This window comes from Python bivittatus, unplaced genomic scaffold (genome assembly GCF_059951505.1).
Source record: "Python bivittatus isolate LINGU-HERP-01145 unplaced genomic scaffold, Pbiv_v1 ctg000610_np1212, whole genome shotgun sequence".
Lineage (NCBI taxonomy): Eukaryota > Metazoa > Chordata > Lepidosauria > Squamata > Pythonidae > Python > Python bivittatus.
Window position 1 is genome coordinate 47,881,191 of NW_028277088.1, and position 16,858 is coordinate 47,898,048.

The following is a 16,858-nucleotide window of genomic DNA, read 5'->3' on the forward strand; positions in this document are numbered from 1 at the left end:
ACTACAAGAAAAAAGAAAAAAAAATCTCTTCTTAGCAGTAAAAATACAGCAAGAACAAACAAACTATGTTGCCCTTTCATGATATCCAGAATTTACTGGCTGAAGCAGCTTCCTCACTCCATTACTAAGGCTGGCTGAAATTGCCACGGAACCCCTTGTAAAATAACAATAATAATAAAATAAAAATATCTTGCATGCAACATAATGGCCTTTATTTGCCCTTATAAAAGGAGGCTGGCAGGAGAGTGATTGGCTCTGTAGATCTGAGAAATCTGCATTTAGAAGTCTATCCACAGTTAAATGGACCACTGTCACAACATGCAACAGTGCAATCAAAATGAAGGACATCATAGCATTTCAGCCTGCATTCACAGCTGTATACATTCTTTTTGGATGGCTAATTGATAACACTTTTTAATTCTCTACATTTTTAGAACTCCCATTATTCTAACTAGTAAAACTGGCACCTAAAGCATCATCAGTCCTATCAAAATATATTTCCTGAGAAAATTATGAACATAAATGAGGCTCAAAGGCTTTTCTGAAAGCCTGCAGTGATAGGTTTTAATGAGCCCCAGTTGGTAATGCATTCTAAAGATGTGAGACCATTACAGGAAAGACACTGCCTCTGTAAAGATATATTTAAGCTCCTTGCCTTTACTTCAGCTCTGGGCTCCTGATATTTCAGGAGTATGAATATCTTGGTTTCTGTACATTACATTAATTGTGCATATTGAAATCAAGTGGTTGGCCAGAATGAACTTTTATCAAGGGATTTTTTTGCTCTCACTTTTCCTGGAGCTCTAGTTAATGTGTCATCCTGCTGCCTCCAGAAGTGGAATTACCCCTGGCACTGGGCTGTGTTTTTGGAGTTTGGTTACCTCCCTAAAAAGCCTTTATCTGACAATTACATTATAATGAAAAGCTTTCTTACAGGAGATCCAAGCATGGGGGCATCATAAATCTCTCTTAGCTGTTTAAGTTAATGTTATTTAACCAGCTTGCTTCCCTTAAATGTTGTCATCTGGGGGAACCCAGGAAGCATGCCTTCTCTGTAGTGGCCGCTGCCCTGTGGAGCGCCTTTCCCTCTGTGATCTGGTGGGGCCCCACTCTCCCCTTCACCTTCTGGAAGACTGGGAGAACTGGCTGTTCCTGCAAGCATTGGGGTAAGGTGAGGCTGGAGCTCCTGGAATCAAATGTGGATGTATGGAGGAGTATTTGTTCCTGGGGCGCCAGGAGATTTAGCTATGCCTTTATAGGTTTTGATGTTTTTATTGTTGCTTTGTGAGCTGCCCAAGGTAATGGCATATAAGATGGGTAGTTATCTAGGTCTTTTAAATATACTGTATATATATGTATGTATGTGTGTGTGTGTGTGTGTGTGTGTGTAAAAGAAATAAATTAAGCAAGCTACTCTATGGATAAAGATATCCACAAAAGTTTAATTGTAAACCGCCCAGAGTTGTTCTTTGAGTGAGATGGGTGGTGACTAAATTTGAAATATAAATAAATAAAATAAATAAAAAGATAAGGCAAAAATAAAGATACCGGCAAAAAATCAGCAGGTAATCAACTGCAGGAACTAGAGTCAGAATTACAATGCCCCATTCATTTCAGTGGGTCTACTCTTTAAATATGGCTGTTTTGGAAATAGCCTTCCCAGTTTATGCAGTTAACATGCACTCTATTTAATGGGCCCATCTACTAAATTATGTGGCACCAGGGTTCAAAAAAGAGAAAAGAGAGGGTGCCTGCTTGCTTGGTTGTAACACTGCCATCAATTATGTGAGGTACATAAAAAAGAATCAATGCAATATCTAGTGTATCCTGAAGAAGGCCTTACTTTTTACTAAAAAATAGTAAAAATAGATCCTATCTTCCCATGGCCATAAATATGTTATTTATCCTATATAATAAATGTTCATTTATTAGGAGAATTAATGTTCATTTATTATATAAAATGATCTTGGTTTATTTTTACAAGTCTTCAGATTCATATACTGAGATGTCTTCAGAGTTCCATCATCATGGAATTAATAAAACTCAAAGAAAGAAGAGAGAACTCCTCTTATCAACCAAATTGTCATGGACAAAATTAGATGATGATTTTCCAGCTCCAAAAATAGCAATAGACTGTACTTCTACTCCGCAACTTGGTAAGGAATTCTAAAAGGTATTCAAGATCTCATTATGTTGAAGTAGCTTACAATCTTTGCATAGGAAGTAGTTCAGTATCACTTCTTTCTGCCCCTCTTGAATAAAATCAGAAGTACTGTGCCATGTAGTGGAACTACTACTTCCTTTCTTTTCAGTATTTCCCCATTTATTGGACTGTCTTTGGGGAAAGTAGATACTCTCATACTGTAGGGGTGCCCTTATGCATTGTCTTTGGGGGGGGGTGCCTTCGAGTCAGTCGTGACTCCTGGTGACTGCCTGGACCAGTCCCTGCAGTTTTCCTGGGAACATTTCAGAAGTGTTTTGTCATTGCCTTCTTCTTCCTAGAGCTGAAAGAGATTGGCCCAAAGTCACTCAGCTAGCTTTGTACCTAAGGCGGGACTCCATATCGTCTACATATGAATATATGAATTGTCTACATATGAACAAATAAGACTTCAGACTGTTATTTTAAATGATACACTCATGGACAGCATTGGCAGGAATCAGAGAGACCCACATTCAAAGTCTGTTCAGTCCTAAAGGTCATTGGATAACCTTGCAAATTCATTGTCTCTCAGTCTAACCTACCATGCAAGACTATTGGAGGATAGAATTGCATAAACTGTCCTAAGCTACGTTTTTCAGAACTTTTCATTTGACTGAATATTGAAGGGGAGGAAAGATTTAGAATATGCTGGTCATCATAGAGTTTGCACATATTATCCATTTTAATAAGGAAGAAGAATTACGTTTGCCTCAGATGTTCCAGAACACATTCTACATTTTATCTAAGCGTCTTTGAACTAAGACATAAAGATGGATGTTTTGAGATGATAAAAGATTTTTTACAGTATATGTATTATGAACTGTAGTTGTTACTTGGTTCTTGGACAGCACGGGCTGAAATTCCAGTTGTCTTCTGAAGAACAGAAAAAGACAATGTGAAGCTTGAGAGTCACTATGTGTGTCATAACTTATGCAGTGAAAGCTCATTTTAATGGCCTGATTGGAAGAAGTGGGTCCATTATTCAGGAATGTCCACTGAGTGGTAGGGATTTACATTATTTGCATGATGACATCATCATACCAGTTATGCTAATTGTGTCATTTGTAACATTCTGCATAATTTGTGTGGTGATATCACCATGCAGTGACATCATTACTCAAATGACATAAATCACAGTGGAAATTTGCTCCAGTACATGAGAAGCCCATTGCATCAAGTAATGGGCAAATGAGGTTTCAATGCATGTCACTTATTTATAGCTCTGTATGGACTCCAGTTAATAGTGGAGAACTCCTATTTGCACATCCTGACCTATGGTAGAGGATCATGGTTAAAGTGTTCTGATAATGTTTTGCAATGGATTCAGTTGTTAATTTTCCTTCTTTCCAAATTCTATGTTTACTAGTAACATTATTTACTAACTTACTCATTGCCATGAAGAATATGTCGACATGTTAATTTAAGGTTTTGATTAGTAAAAAGAAAAGAAAATTTCTTATGCACCACTATAGCTCTGAGCTTCTCTAGATGGTTAGTGTTGAGGTAGATGTTTAAAGATATAGTAGCTGTGTCTCAACCTAAGTTATTTCATTATGTTTTCATTATAAGGATAAAAGAAAAGGGAAGAAAAATCTTTTGTCTTGAGCTCCTTGAAAGAAGTTTGGGACAAATAAATAAATAATATTATGTCTTGTCTAATTTTTAGTGGACCACAAGGAAGAAAATCTTTGCAACTGGATGAATTCTGGTTTCTAGTATGTATGAACAATTCTCAATAGGATAAGTATTTTTTTTAACAAAGTCTCATCTGCAAGAATATATGGTATGAATATCGGGAGACTATTGTGTCTCAAGTGCCAGGATATTAAGCATGAGAAAGAATTTCACTGGAATTAATATGCAAAATCAATCACCTAATACAAAGGTTTTCAGTTTGTGGCTTGTGATCCCCAATAGGATCACGAGCAAATTTGAAAGGATCACATTCATTCCTACTCTGCCTGGAATGTGTGGCCTTTAACTGAACTGCTGGTGCTGAACTGGGATGTATATGGGATCTAGTTTCTGGGCTCTCCTTCAAAGACCTTTGCACTTGCAGCAATAGCCCCAACTTGTTCCTGAGTGCTGGCAAAGTGACCCGTCAGTGTGAAGGCATTCTGGCTTAGCCTTATCTTTCCTCTTTTCTGAGAATGGCTTTTCCTGGGCTTCTTCTGATATTGGGAGTCATAGTGAGTGTCAGCTTCAGACATCTCTAGTGCTGCCCATCTCATTAGGAAGCTGTTGCATTCTGAATATTGTGAATGGGTGTGCAGGTTCAGTGCCAGGACTCAGAGTGACACCCTTCCTGCCCACCCAAGAGGAAGCCCAGGAACAGCCTCCCTTGGAAGTGGAGGAAGGTGAGCCTGGGGGAGAGTCACACCAATTCATTATTCATTTTAGGGGATCCCTGTGGTTAAATTTGAGAACCCGTCCTAGTATGTTTAAGGTGTTTCAGATGGGAGAAATCCAGAAATAGAACTGAGGTCACATGGGAAAATAAATGTCATGTGTTTGCAGATTTGATGAGGAGATTGAATATCCAATTCCATCAGTATCAGGTGCCCAGAATCCATGAAGTTATAAACTTACCTCTACCCATTCATCTAACTGATGTGAATCAACTTTTTTTGCCTGCAGATCATTGCACAAACCTTCATGGATTATCTCTCACTGGCTTTTCTCTTTCTCCCATATTTTCACAAACTTTGGTTAGTAAGGGTGTGCAAATTCTTAGACAAGGTGCTTTGGATCACAGCTGAAGCACCTCTTCAGTTCAAGAGGCCACATTTTATTCTGAACTCATGCAAGCTGCTCCCAATTGTCTCTGCATGTGTGTGCAAACATTGCATGCAGAGATAGCCAGGAGTAGCTTCCAAAGAGAGCCAGTTTGGTCTAGTGGTGAAGGCTCCAGGCTAGAAATCAGAAGACTATGAGTTCTAGTCCTGCCTTTGGCATGAAAGTCGGCTGGCTGACTTTGGGCCAGTCACTCTCTTCAGTTCCCTCTTGTTGTGGGGAAAATAGAAGGAGGAAGGAGTATTAGGTATGTTCATCACCTTGGGTTATTTATAAAAATAATACAGGCAGGATTAAAAAAATCAGTCATGTGAGCCCAGAAAGAAAGGAGGCTGAATTACAATTCAGAAAGAGATGCACGTGTGCCCTCCTGCGTGTTCTGAAGCATTCTTTCAAAGGATTTGTATAGCCTTTGTATTAAGGTTTGTGAAAAGTGTGGAAGGGCTGAGACACATGAAAGAGGAAGACAAGTAAAGAAGAGCACCAGTGTCAAGTGTCAACATTTTCAAAAGTCTTTTTCCCTCTTTAATAACTTGTAGCATGTAGTTTTTTTTAATGAAACTTTTATTAATGTGCTGCCTGAATAGTAAAATATTCCAAAATATTATCTAGGTACATGAATGGTAAAAGAAGATATGGAAAAAGTGTATCAGATTAGTGCATGCACTAATGATCTTTTCCATTTGAGAAACTTCTTGTCTTTGAAGGAGTCTTGGCCAGATATGCTTTGTAACTAAATTTGATGCTAGTTCTGGCTACTCATGCTTTTCTCTTGAACAACATCAAATCGCCCCCTTATTTCAACAGCTTAGGAGCAAGCAAAAGACTGCAAGAAAGCAGAGACAAAACAGAAGGTAATTGGATACTTGAACTGTATTATTGGAAATAACTTGGTATAAGGGGGGTACATAGAGTAGGTCAGTGGAGAAAACAATTCTTTACATAAGATTTATACCATTTATTTAATAATAACAATCGTTGAATTATGTATATTTTTAAAATAGATCAGGAACAAGTTCAGACAAATTATTAAATTGATTGTCCAACTAGTTTTATTTCCCATTTATAATTTACATTATTATTAGACTGTTTTCTCTGAAAATGTCTTCAGTGTCCCATTTCTACTTCTCAGAAAATATGTTATTTGATTGGCTGGTGTGGGTCTTCCGGGCTGTGTGGCCGTGGTCTTGAAGTTTTGTTTCCTAACATTTCGCCAGCACCTGTGACCGGCATCTTCAGAGTGCAGGAGCACAGACAGGAGCAGTTCTGGGCACAGAGAGAACTGCTCCTGTCTGTGCTCTTGCACTCTGAAGATGCCGGTCACAGGTGCTGGCGAAACGTTAGGAAACAAAACTTCAAGACCACGGCCACACAGCCCGGAAGACCCACACCAGCCATCGTATGCCGGCCGTGAAAGCCTTCGACAATACATGTTATTTGATTCTTGAAATTTGATACTAATTTAAAACACCGTTTTATACTTCAAATGATAACCTTCAGATGGCCATGACTGCAGTGAAAATGTGTTAAGTAATTGAAAATTGCTAGTTGGACTTCTTTGTAATAAGTTAATTTTACATAATAATATTTTGCATACCATAGCAAGATGGAGTACAGTCACATTTGAGCTGTATGATTCTTGTTTGTAAAGTCAACTTCTTCATACCAAGGAGAGCGGCACTGAAGCCATTTGGTCTAGTATCAGTTCACATTTGATTATATTACATAGTTCACAGTTAGCATCTGTGTTTCTCAGAAATTTCTGTGGTAGGATTTTTCCCTTCCATCAAGTACTTTCCCAAGAAGAAGGAAACAGATGTAGATTTTGCTGTACATTACTTTAGAGAAAGGATGGGCTTCTGAGCAACATCTGAGCAGTTGCTTGGTGGACTTTTTCTCCTGGTCGTTTTGAGGCAGGTAAAAGAAGAGTTGGAACACAACCTCCCAAATAGGCTTAACAATGCTCCAGTAACCAGACAGACCTCAAAACCAAGAGAAGGCGAAATTCTCCTCAATAGTTTGAAGAACAGACTTCCTCTTATTCTTTCCCTTAGTAGTGATTAGCACTACAGTATAATTTAAAGGGGCCTATGGGAGGAGTTCTCTCAAGGCCACTTCCTTTGAATTGAAGGGAAGCATCAGAAGCCAGATTATTTGTGAGGTTATTCTAGAATGAAAGATAGAACATTCTGTACACATATGTCTTTAAAAGGGAGGAAGTGATGAAACATGCATTACAATGGTGTGATGCAAATCTAGCCCCTTACATACTTGTGTGTGACATTGCAATACAAGAACAAATGGGGGAAACTTGCATCATGACATTTTATGCATATTGTATCATTTTTACAACCTTGTGGCTCGCTGCAGATGTCTCTGTTGCCACCTTATAACTAAAAAAAGCACAAAAAACAAAACATTCCGCCAACAGAACTTCAAAAGCAATTTCACGTTCATCAAATTGAATGAGAACTAGTGGGAAAACTATGGAGTAAGTTCTCTGTCCAAAGTATGACCTTGGCAGCAAGGCCACACTTTGAGGTGCTTACTTTAGAAATAACTTTTCCACCATTAAGGATGATTTCTGTCAGCCAGGATAAGCCTAGTCATTTTTCATCCCAAGAGAAAAATATAGCCAGATGTCACCTGAAGTAGCAGTTGAATTTTACCTCAGCAGTAGCAAAAGGCTAGAGTTCTCCATGAGCATGTTAGAGGGCAGTAGACTGGTTTAGAGGGCACAATAAAAGCTGTGTGGCACCCAGGGCTCTGTTTTGACGAAATATCCAGGAAAGAGACTCATGAGGAAAGAATGTAGATCTGCTCCTATTTTCCCCAGCATCTGTCACACAAGCTGATTGTCACCCTTCAAAGTAGGCACCAGCTTGGCTTTTGACCCTCACAAATATTTGGTGAAGCTCTATTTCCTGCTCTAAAAATAATTGGATAAAATGCTGGGCAATACTATTAGTATCTATTTATTTACATAGGATAAGATTTTTTGCAACTCAAAAAGATTATCACAGGAAAATGAATTTCCAAGTTCTCCAATTGTTTCAGTCTTTGAATAAATTGCTCTTTCTGCAACTGAGTCTCCTTTCCCAAAATATTATCCCACCACATTCCAACTTTATTTAACATTGTCTGGCTTATCTGTACTTTTGAATGTTGGATGGAATAAAAAATAAAAAATGAAATACATTTTTTGCAGCTCTTTCACCTCCTTTGAGCATGGTACAAATGACTGTGCAAAACTACATGCGGTAGGTTTACACACTATGTTCAAATGTCTAATAGGAGGTAGACAGTTCTATTTTCAAAATTCCAAAAAGGAAGTGCAGTTAATTATGAAAAAAAGCTCATGGGGGAATGGCAGAAAGAATATCTGCTAGCATAGTGATGAAATTTAAGATTTCCTAGTATTAAGTGTGTATATATATATATATATATATATATATAATGTGCTATGTGTATAATTAGCCAGAGTTGTATGTGGGTGTAAATGTAAAGTATTCTTGCTAAAATATGGGCTAATATTTGATGCTAATGCAAGCAAGTAACAAGAAGGTTAAGTGATTACTGCCCTCTTTGATGCATATCCAGAAGCTCATTAACACGATATGGTAAGTCTAGGTATGGCTCTCACAATAACATTTTTCTGCACTTAAGGAGCTACTGCACAATAATTGCATGGAGAAATAGTCACATATTTGTGATTATACACAGCTGGTAGCCATTTCCACAACTTTTGCTCTGCTCTCTGTGCGCTTACACTAACATGTGCTCACACATAAATGTTCCCACTACAGGACTGGTGGCACAAAGAGTAGTAGCTTATGCACCCTTTCCAAAATTACTGAAAACTTGCTTTTTTGCACAACTAATGAGGTATTAGTTTTCTCATGTGCAGTCTTATGCAACAAAATCTTGCCTATTTTTAATTTTTTGATAGGATTGTATGTTCAGAAATGTGGCATGTTGAGGCAGCAAATATTTTTCCAGACACTGTTTAAGAATAACAGTAGTTACAGTTGCCAGGTTAGGGTTTGCTTCACGGCGTTTTCTTCACTCACCCAGTAGTAGGAGTCAGAGCTGGCTACTTCATTTAGACAGATGTTGTCCAGATGACCTTTTGTTTAATTGTGGAACTTGTTCACAGCGTGGGTTTGGAAGATAATTCAGTGTTCTTCAGTTAATTGGCACAGCTCTGCTGTAGTTTTGTAGCAGGCACCTCTTAGAGCTCTAATGGGTGTTATGTTGCTGATTCTTCCTTGGCAATATACTCCACAAACAAATAAATATATAAATAAATAAATAAACATACATGTGGGACTTCCTTCCATCCCAACTCCCAGACTGAGAAACTGAAGGGGCTTTTCCAACATGGTGCTTAAGAACAAGTTGGGTGACTGAGGCCTGTCTGTGAGTTTAAAGGTAAAGGGGACAGAGACTCTTTTATAACTTCTCAGCACAACCCTTTTGTCCTTAAATGATAATGTCCGGAAATACAACAAATGATGTCCAATATTGTTCCTACGTGTTCTGCCTAAAGCCTTATGACAAACAATCATAACTTTCTAAATGGTAGGTGGTTAAAGAAAGTCTTCTCCCCAAAGGATCCCAAATATAAGCCATCTGTCAGAAGCAAAGAAGCGCTGCCACCTTTATAATTAGCGTTTACCGGTACCTAACACCTACATTCTAACACCTACTGTAACGTACTGTTCCTGAGAAGAAATGTGTTTGCACAGTGCTGTTACATGCTTTGCTATGGAACAGCTCTTACAAAATAACATTTCAAACTGAAATAAAGATGCAATTGCTTAGTCTAGAAAGAAATTATAATGACATCCCAAAGGGCTTCAAGTGTAAACAAATTTCATTCCTGCCTTCTCCTGCTCTAGATCCCTGCATCACTTTTCAGAAATGCCCATTCTCTCAAGATGGAACAATGCCAGCTCATCTCGTTCTCTCCTCAGTCCACCAAAAAGGTCAGTGCTGGCCTAATTTTAATGCTTAGAGCTTTTATATTGTCATCCAGGCAGCTCTAGGTATGTGGAGGACCCAAATAGATGGGTACCCTTAGAAGGCAAAATGCAACATCCTCTGTGATGTTTTCATGTATGTGGATATTGGCTATTTGGTTTTCTTTAGCAGATGTTCTCTTAGGTACCTGTGTGAACTTTTTATGGTGTCGGCCTTGGAGAGTAAACCAGATAGGAATCACAACCAGATGAGCTAATTCTACTTTATTGTGAAGCTACATTGACAGAAACTTGCAAGTCTGAAAGTACAATTTTCCCCTGTCTCTTTTACACCCCAAGAAACTAGGGAGCATCTCTTCTGGGCCTCTTGCCCTGCCCACTATCCAGCTGCAGGCTATGCTGTCTCTTATCTGACTGTTCCCTTGGCAGCGTCTCTTTGCCCAGTCTCCCAAGGTCTTTCCCACATACCATTACATATGGTGACTGATTCACTGGATTGTATTCCAGCTCTGATTAGAAATATTCAAAATATGGAGTAGCAGTGCTCCAGAATCTGTATTCTGCAATGGCTGTGCTAATTCAAGGTCATAGGAGTAACAGGATGTCACATTTGGCCCACACCAGGTTAAGGAAGGTTTTTCTACAGCAATCCGAACAACTGTGTTATACAAACTCACTTGTGGGTTCAGGAAATTTCATGTAATTCTATGTGTTCAGCAATATTATTTATTGAATTTATTCTGCCTTTCTACTTATATAAGAATAAGCTTGTTTTTTCCCAATATTCTGGGTAACACATTTTATAAAGTGTAACCTACAACTTATATCTAAGTTGTAGGTTGCAATTTATAAAATATAACTTATAGCCCTGAAAGTTCTGATCTAACTTGGATATTAATTTTAAGTTCTTTCTTCCTATCACTCATCTATGGTCAAGGCTCCTACTTTCCCCCTCATTTGCCCATTTTTTCCCCTGCATGTGTAGATGTCTAGTGGAATGGAGGGATAGAATGGAACAGACTTTTTGTCATTCCCACAGAGTACTAACTGAAGCAAGTTGAAACAAAACTAGGAAATACAGTTTTCCCTGTAGTTCTGCTGCTGATCTTCATGCTGAAACCAAATTTCCCAGATGTCCTAGTGACTGCTCACAGACATAATAATGTGCCAAGTCTCTGAGAAAACAGAAATTCCCTCCTTCAAATCCTCCCTTCCTCTTTCTGCTTCTAGAGTAGGAAGTTAGATGATCCAGTGAATAGGAAGGGTAGAATTCAATGGCAGGAAGAAGGCAGTGCAGTAGATAGTGGAAGGAGGGGTTTGTAGGCACTCTAGATTAGAGGAATCTAATCCAGAAGAATCAGGCCCTGTTATAGTCCCAGTGGCATGATTTCAAAGGCAGCAGATTGTGATGTCTATAAATTAACCTTAAAACAAGATTTACATCATCATTACTCTGCAATTTTGGGGAAATATTTTCTGAGCTCAATCCCAATTCTAAGAGTTCAAACCATCACTCACAATTAAATAAACAAGTTTCCCTAATCAGCAGTCCAGAAATCTGATTCAGTTACATGAAAGAGATCTCAAGAGCATATGGTATGAAATCACTTGGTGTTTTCTCATTTCCCTTCAATTAGGGCTTATCATCTTTTATGCGTGCTTAGAAGCTGTTTTGTTTGGTTTATAACCAAACCCATAAAGTAAAGGTAAAGATATTCTTGGGTCATGCTCAGTTCCTGATGACTACATGGGCCCATCAATACAGCTTTCTTGAAAAAAAAAAAATAGAAGTAATTTGTCATTATCTTCTTCCAGGATGTTTCTTTTAAAATTCGAAGCTAACCTATAATTCTGAATTTTCAACCAAGCAATGGCAGCCTTCTATCCAAATACTAACAAGCCCCAACCCAGTGCTTGGTTATCAAGCTCATACAAACTGACCCAGATGCAGCCATCTGTTGACACAGGTATAAACAAGCTTATAGCAAATAATGGATCCACAAAATATTTTCAAATATTTTTCTGGTATGGAAGAGAGTTGGAAATCATTGGCATGTTTAAAACAGACCTTTGCATCATTATATAACCAGAGTCTATAAGTGAGGAAAGATACAAGTCCATGTCCTCTAATTTCATCTGTGTTTTTCTGAAAAAGTACAGATTTTTCTTAGTGTCAACTCAATGTTGTATCTTCTAAATTCTCAAAGGCCATTGCGTACTTATCTAGCTGTAAAATATAACTGTGATCTGGAAGCTATCTATCTATCTATCTATCTATCTATCTATCTATCTATCTATCTATCTATCTATCTATCTACCGACCTACCAATCTATCCTTTGAAAATTATTTTAAACAAGTGCTTTGAACCTTGCCCAAGTGTAAGCACAGGACCTCTTTCCTGTTCATTAAAGCAGCCATATCCTTTTCTAGGATTCACTCAAGTCAGCTCCTTAAAACAGTGGCATTTATTTATCTAACACAGAAGCCTGGAAAAAGGATGTGGCTATGTTAATTAGTAGCAGATGAATGATGAATCATTTTTGAAGCATGCATGTAAGTTATCTTTGTATGTGTATATTTGTATGAGACATAATATTTACTGAAAAGATCAGTCAAGCAGAATAATTTCTATTGATGTTTTTCTTACAGTGTCACTGAATGGCTGGATTTCTCAGAAAAAGACCCAGTTGAGATTTTGCTTGATTTGGGATTTGGTGTTGAGGAACCTGACATCTGCACTAAAATTCCTTCTCGGTTCATCAGTTGTGCATCCATGGCTAAAGGAATCAATATCAGAGTGTTCATTGAAGCTCAAAGACAACGCATGAATGTTGAAGCCCCCAATTTATATGGTGAGTAAATAATTGATGGGCTGTTTCCAGATATGAATTTATTACGGAATCACCATGACCCATTCACAAACATTTAAGATGGAGAATCCAAGTTATTATCCATATTAGCTGTTACTAATTTACTGAAGAAAAACCAATTTTGTTGAAATTTGAAGGGTAGCACAATTTCGACCAATGCAGATGCCATTAATGCTGTCTTATATAAAATTAAAGAAAAAAAGTTCATTGAGCAAATGACTGTTGGGAACAAGCTTAATCAGTTGTCCTTTGATCATCTAGCTCCTTGTTCTGAATTCTGTACAACATGAAGAGAATTCATGTCCATGCTCATGTGCTGATTGAGTAAAATATCAGTTATTTATACTGCTCCATAAACAAGATCAAATATTTTGGAGTGTCAACATCTGGATGGAAATCTGGGATGGAGCGTTATTTAATAAGTGCCCTTGGAATATATCCTTGCGTATTTGCTTCTTTGTGAAGGAGGAATAATAGCATAAGGAATGTGTTTGGCAGCTTTTAATGAAGAGCAGCAGTCAAGAATTTCATCAATTTCTGCTACATCCTCCCCAGATATTCCCTTAAACGAAGCAGCAACACACAACCACACCATAGAATATGTAGCTTGTCAGTATGAACGACAAAGACAACAGATATTTATATTGGTATAAGTCCACTAAACTGAATTATGGCATGTATACATGGAAGTGATACCAAATTAAAAATCTTTTCCATTTCATCTATGTGATATTGAAAAATGTTGGATTGTATTTGGCTGAGCAGGCATGAGGCATAGAATATTCATAAATTTTCCAATTACTCATTAAAAAAATTGGCCCCAAGGGTCCCAATCTGCCTAATCATGCTTAGTCCCACTGATTCCACTCTGGGATGAGGATATAATTTAAACACATTTTTTTTCAAATCTCCTTTGTGTATTAAAAGCCTTGAAACTTTTGCCATAACTAAAATAAATAATTGCACAAGGTTTGTTTAATCTCTCTTAAATTTAAGGGCGCTTTCGACAACTGGAAATATTGGATCATGTGACTAGCGCTTTTTCCTCTTTGTTGAGTAATGTGAGCACCATGCAGCAGAAGGTGGAAAAAGGAAAGAGAGAAGAGAAGGCCAGAACTGATATTCTAAAAGGCAAGCCACAGGCCAAGAAGAGAAGAATAGGTCAGCTCCTGAGAAAAATATCTAGGCAAACACATGGATCTCAAGCTTATCAAAATGCTGGTATATGTAAGACCCCGGAAGACCACTTTGCTGCTGCTGACCTACATTTGGTGACTAGAACAGGATTATCTGACAATGCTGCCTTGATCTCTCTAAAAGAACTGTTCCCAAATGAGGAAGAGGAGGAGGGTATGATTATATCTCAATCTCCACAATTCATAGCTACTAAAACTTGGGGGTTGCCTCATCTATCTTTAAACCAGCCCCACCTACCTTCTAATTCTGAGATTCTCAGTAAAGAAAGACCACGCAAGGAGCCCAATTTGCTTTTAACCCATACACTCAGGAGGTTATCCGGCTTCAGTTGCAAGCCTTCAGATTCCTTTGAAATGGAAGAGGTAAGACCAAATCTTATATGTTGGCATTCTGTAGATAGGAAATAGTGGTATGGCCTATGATGGTTAGGATACAGAATAAAAGCTAAAGTAAATTGATTTCCAAATGAGTATGGTTACATCTCAGTCTTGCTTCTCAACTATTCCCTAGAAGGGAGTATAAAAGGTGGTGTGTAACACTTTATTCCAAACCTTTCATATTCTCTGCAAAACAAACTCTTACAGCTCATTTCTTTTTAGAGATGCTTAATTTGGAAAATATCTCCACTCTGTTCATGTATAGAGTAGATTCTAGGATAGATCCAGTTTGTACTCCAAATGAAAATAGAAAAGTCATTGGGGATAGGTGTGGTACTCAGTGCCACTTTTTGAGCACTTTGCTATGGCCTGAACACTGAATTGCTTTGTATAAATTCAGGGGCATCTTCAGGGACAGGTGGTCAAAAAAGTCAAGTGGATGGCTGTGACTCTGCAGTTGAAGCCCCACCTCTTTTTACATGTATTACATGTGATGCATGTAAAAAAGCAGTGGAATTTGTGTGTTTGTAGCCACCATCTTGACCTTTTGGACTGCCCCCCATCAGATATTCCTGAAGAATGTCTGAATTAATGCAGAAATATCAAGCATTAAAAACTGCTTTCTTAACTTTGCTACTACAGCTGCTGACACTTTTTCTTCTACATACCTACATACTTCAAAGCTGTGATCACCAGAATGGCTGCAATGAAAGCCCATGGTGGGCTCAAAAATATCCCCCATTTTATTGACTTTCTAGATCTCCAAAAACCAAGTGAACAAAAAGATGAATGTGGTTGAACAAAAAAAGTGTATTGAACAAAGACTGGAGAATCAAGATTTATTTCAAGCCCCAATGAAAAAACAGGGGATGGGGATGGGGGAGCTAGATTTTCCAGCACTATGACTATCTGGATATGTTCAGTCTGCTGAGCCCTAATGCTTGGATTACTGTGGTAGTGACATTTTAAAAATTATCACTACATACATAGTATTAAGGAGAATTTGTAGCATAACACTGCAGTACCAATTCTGTCCAAACAGGGTGAACCAGGGCATCCTCCCCTTGCAACCATTTTTTTTGCAATAATATTCATCGTTCCCATTTATATCATTGGCTGTTGTATTTGTTATGGTTGTTTTTGAGAGAAGAAGGCTTCCTCCTTTTTTTTTTTTTTTTTAGGGATTTTTTTCAAATACCTCTGCAAATGCCTCTGCAAAAGTTCCCTAGACATGCCTTTACCTCTTACTTCTCAGTAGCCCTGCCTGGCTCCATTTCTGTCAGTACACAGGGGATTATTTCCATTTGGCATCATTGTGGTTTGACCAGCAGTAGGGAGTTGTGTTTGGAAAGAAAACATGCTATGAATACTAACTTACAACCTGAAATCTGGAATGCAAAATTATTTTTAAAAAGAGGCACCAACAACAGAGAAACATCTGGAAGGTTTATTGTTGCTTTGACTTAAAATCCTAATGTTAAAGAGAAGAAATATACTTTTAATAATAAAAAACAAGCTGCTTTAAGGAATTCTTTTTTCTTGTCTCAGATCCAGAGCTTTGAAGATGAAACTTTCTGGGGAAATCCCCTTGAAAACACTTCAGGTAGGTATTAGCAAATTTAAACTCTCTTTCTTTCTTCCCCTTCCTCCTATTGCAGGTTTGTCTTAAAGTAGAGCCTTGGTAATATAAATACCAGATCCACGAATTGATCACTCAGCTAAATATCTATTCCATCTATATATCAGTACTATTATGATGGGAGGCTTTATTCTTGCTAGATATTAGATGGAATGGGCAAGAACTTGAATCAAAATTCAGAAGAGGATCTGGAGAGAATCTGTTTGAGGAAATCCCATGAGGTGTTACAAGACTGAAACCATGCAAGAGTCAAATTTCTCTTTCTTGCACATCATTTTCTTTGCCTTGGAGAAGCAAGAATCTGACTGAACTTGCTTATTTTTTCTTCTTGATGGAATCACTTTCAATAAGCTGCAGTTTTTCATACTTGTTTGCCTAGAATACTACATTTGAGTAATCTTGACTTTCTGGACAGGGTGGCAGAAGCTTGAGATTCCATGGTTGGGATTTGCACAGGTATTTATTGTAACAATGCTTACAATCTATATCATTAACCTCTGCAATATGCCAGCAAAGTGATTTCTTTGCTATACTGATAATCACTGAGATCTGTTCTTGCTGTGTGCTACATTAGTTTCAAGTGGATCCAAAGACAGTGTGGAAACGTATGATGAAATTGGGGCCTATGTTAGATACCTTTCAGCTTTTTTCAAGCTGGTGCATTCCAAATGTATTGAACAACAAATTCTGGGAAATATGATTGATATGTCCAAAAATATTTGGTAGATACCAGCATGGATAAAAAGCTAGGGGATGAGGTAGAAACTGCTATACTCTACTGGTTTCAAAATGACTG

At 38.0% G+C, this 16,858-nt stretch overlaps 1 protein-coding gene across 1 annotated transcript in view; it reads left to right on the forward strand.

The window, feature by feature from the left end:
• Positions 1 to 2,005: 2,005 nt before the first annotated feature.
• Positions 2,006 to 16,858, forward strand: part of ITPRID1 (ITPR interacting domain containing 1) — a 35,741-nt gene continuing 20,888 nt past the window's right edge. The window contains exons 1-8 of the mRNA XM_088150573.1: positions 2,006 to 2,156; positions 3,870 to 3,918; positions 5,804 to 5,850; positions 8,205 to 8,256; positions 9,898 to 9,984; positions 12,629 to 12,831; positions 13,846 to 14,408; positions 15,972 to 16,026. Of these exons, the coding sequence (XP_088006699.1) occupies positions 2,006 to 2,156; positions 3,870 to 3,918; positions 5,804 to 5,850; positions 8,205 to 8,256; positions 9,898 to 9,984; positions 12,629 to 12,831; positions 13,846 to 14,408; positions 15,972 to 16,026 (1,207 nt within the window). The remainder of the gene's footprint in view (positions 2,157 to 3,869; positions 3,919 to 5,803; positions 5,851 to 8,204; positions 8,257 to 9,897; positions 9,985 to 12,628; positions 12,832 to 13,845; positions 14,409 to 15,971; positions 16,027 to 16,858) is intronic.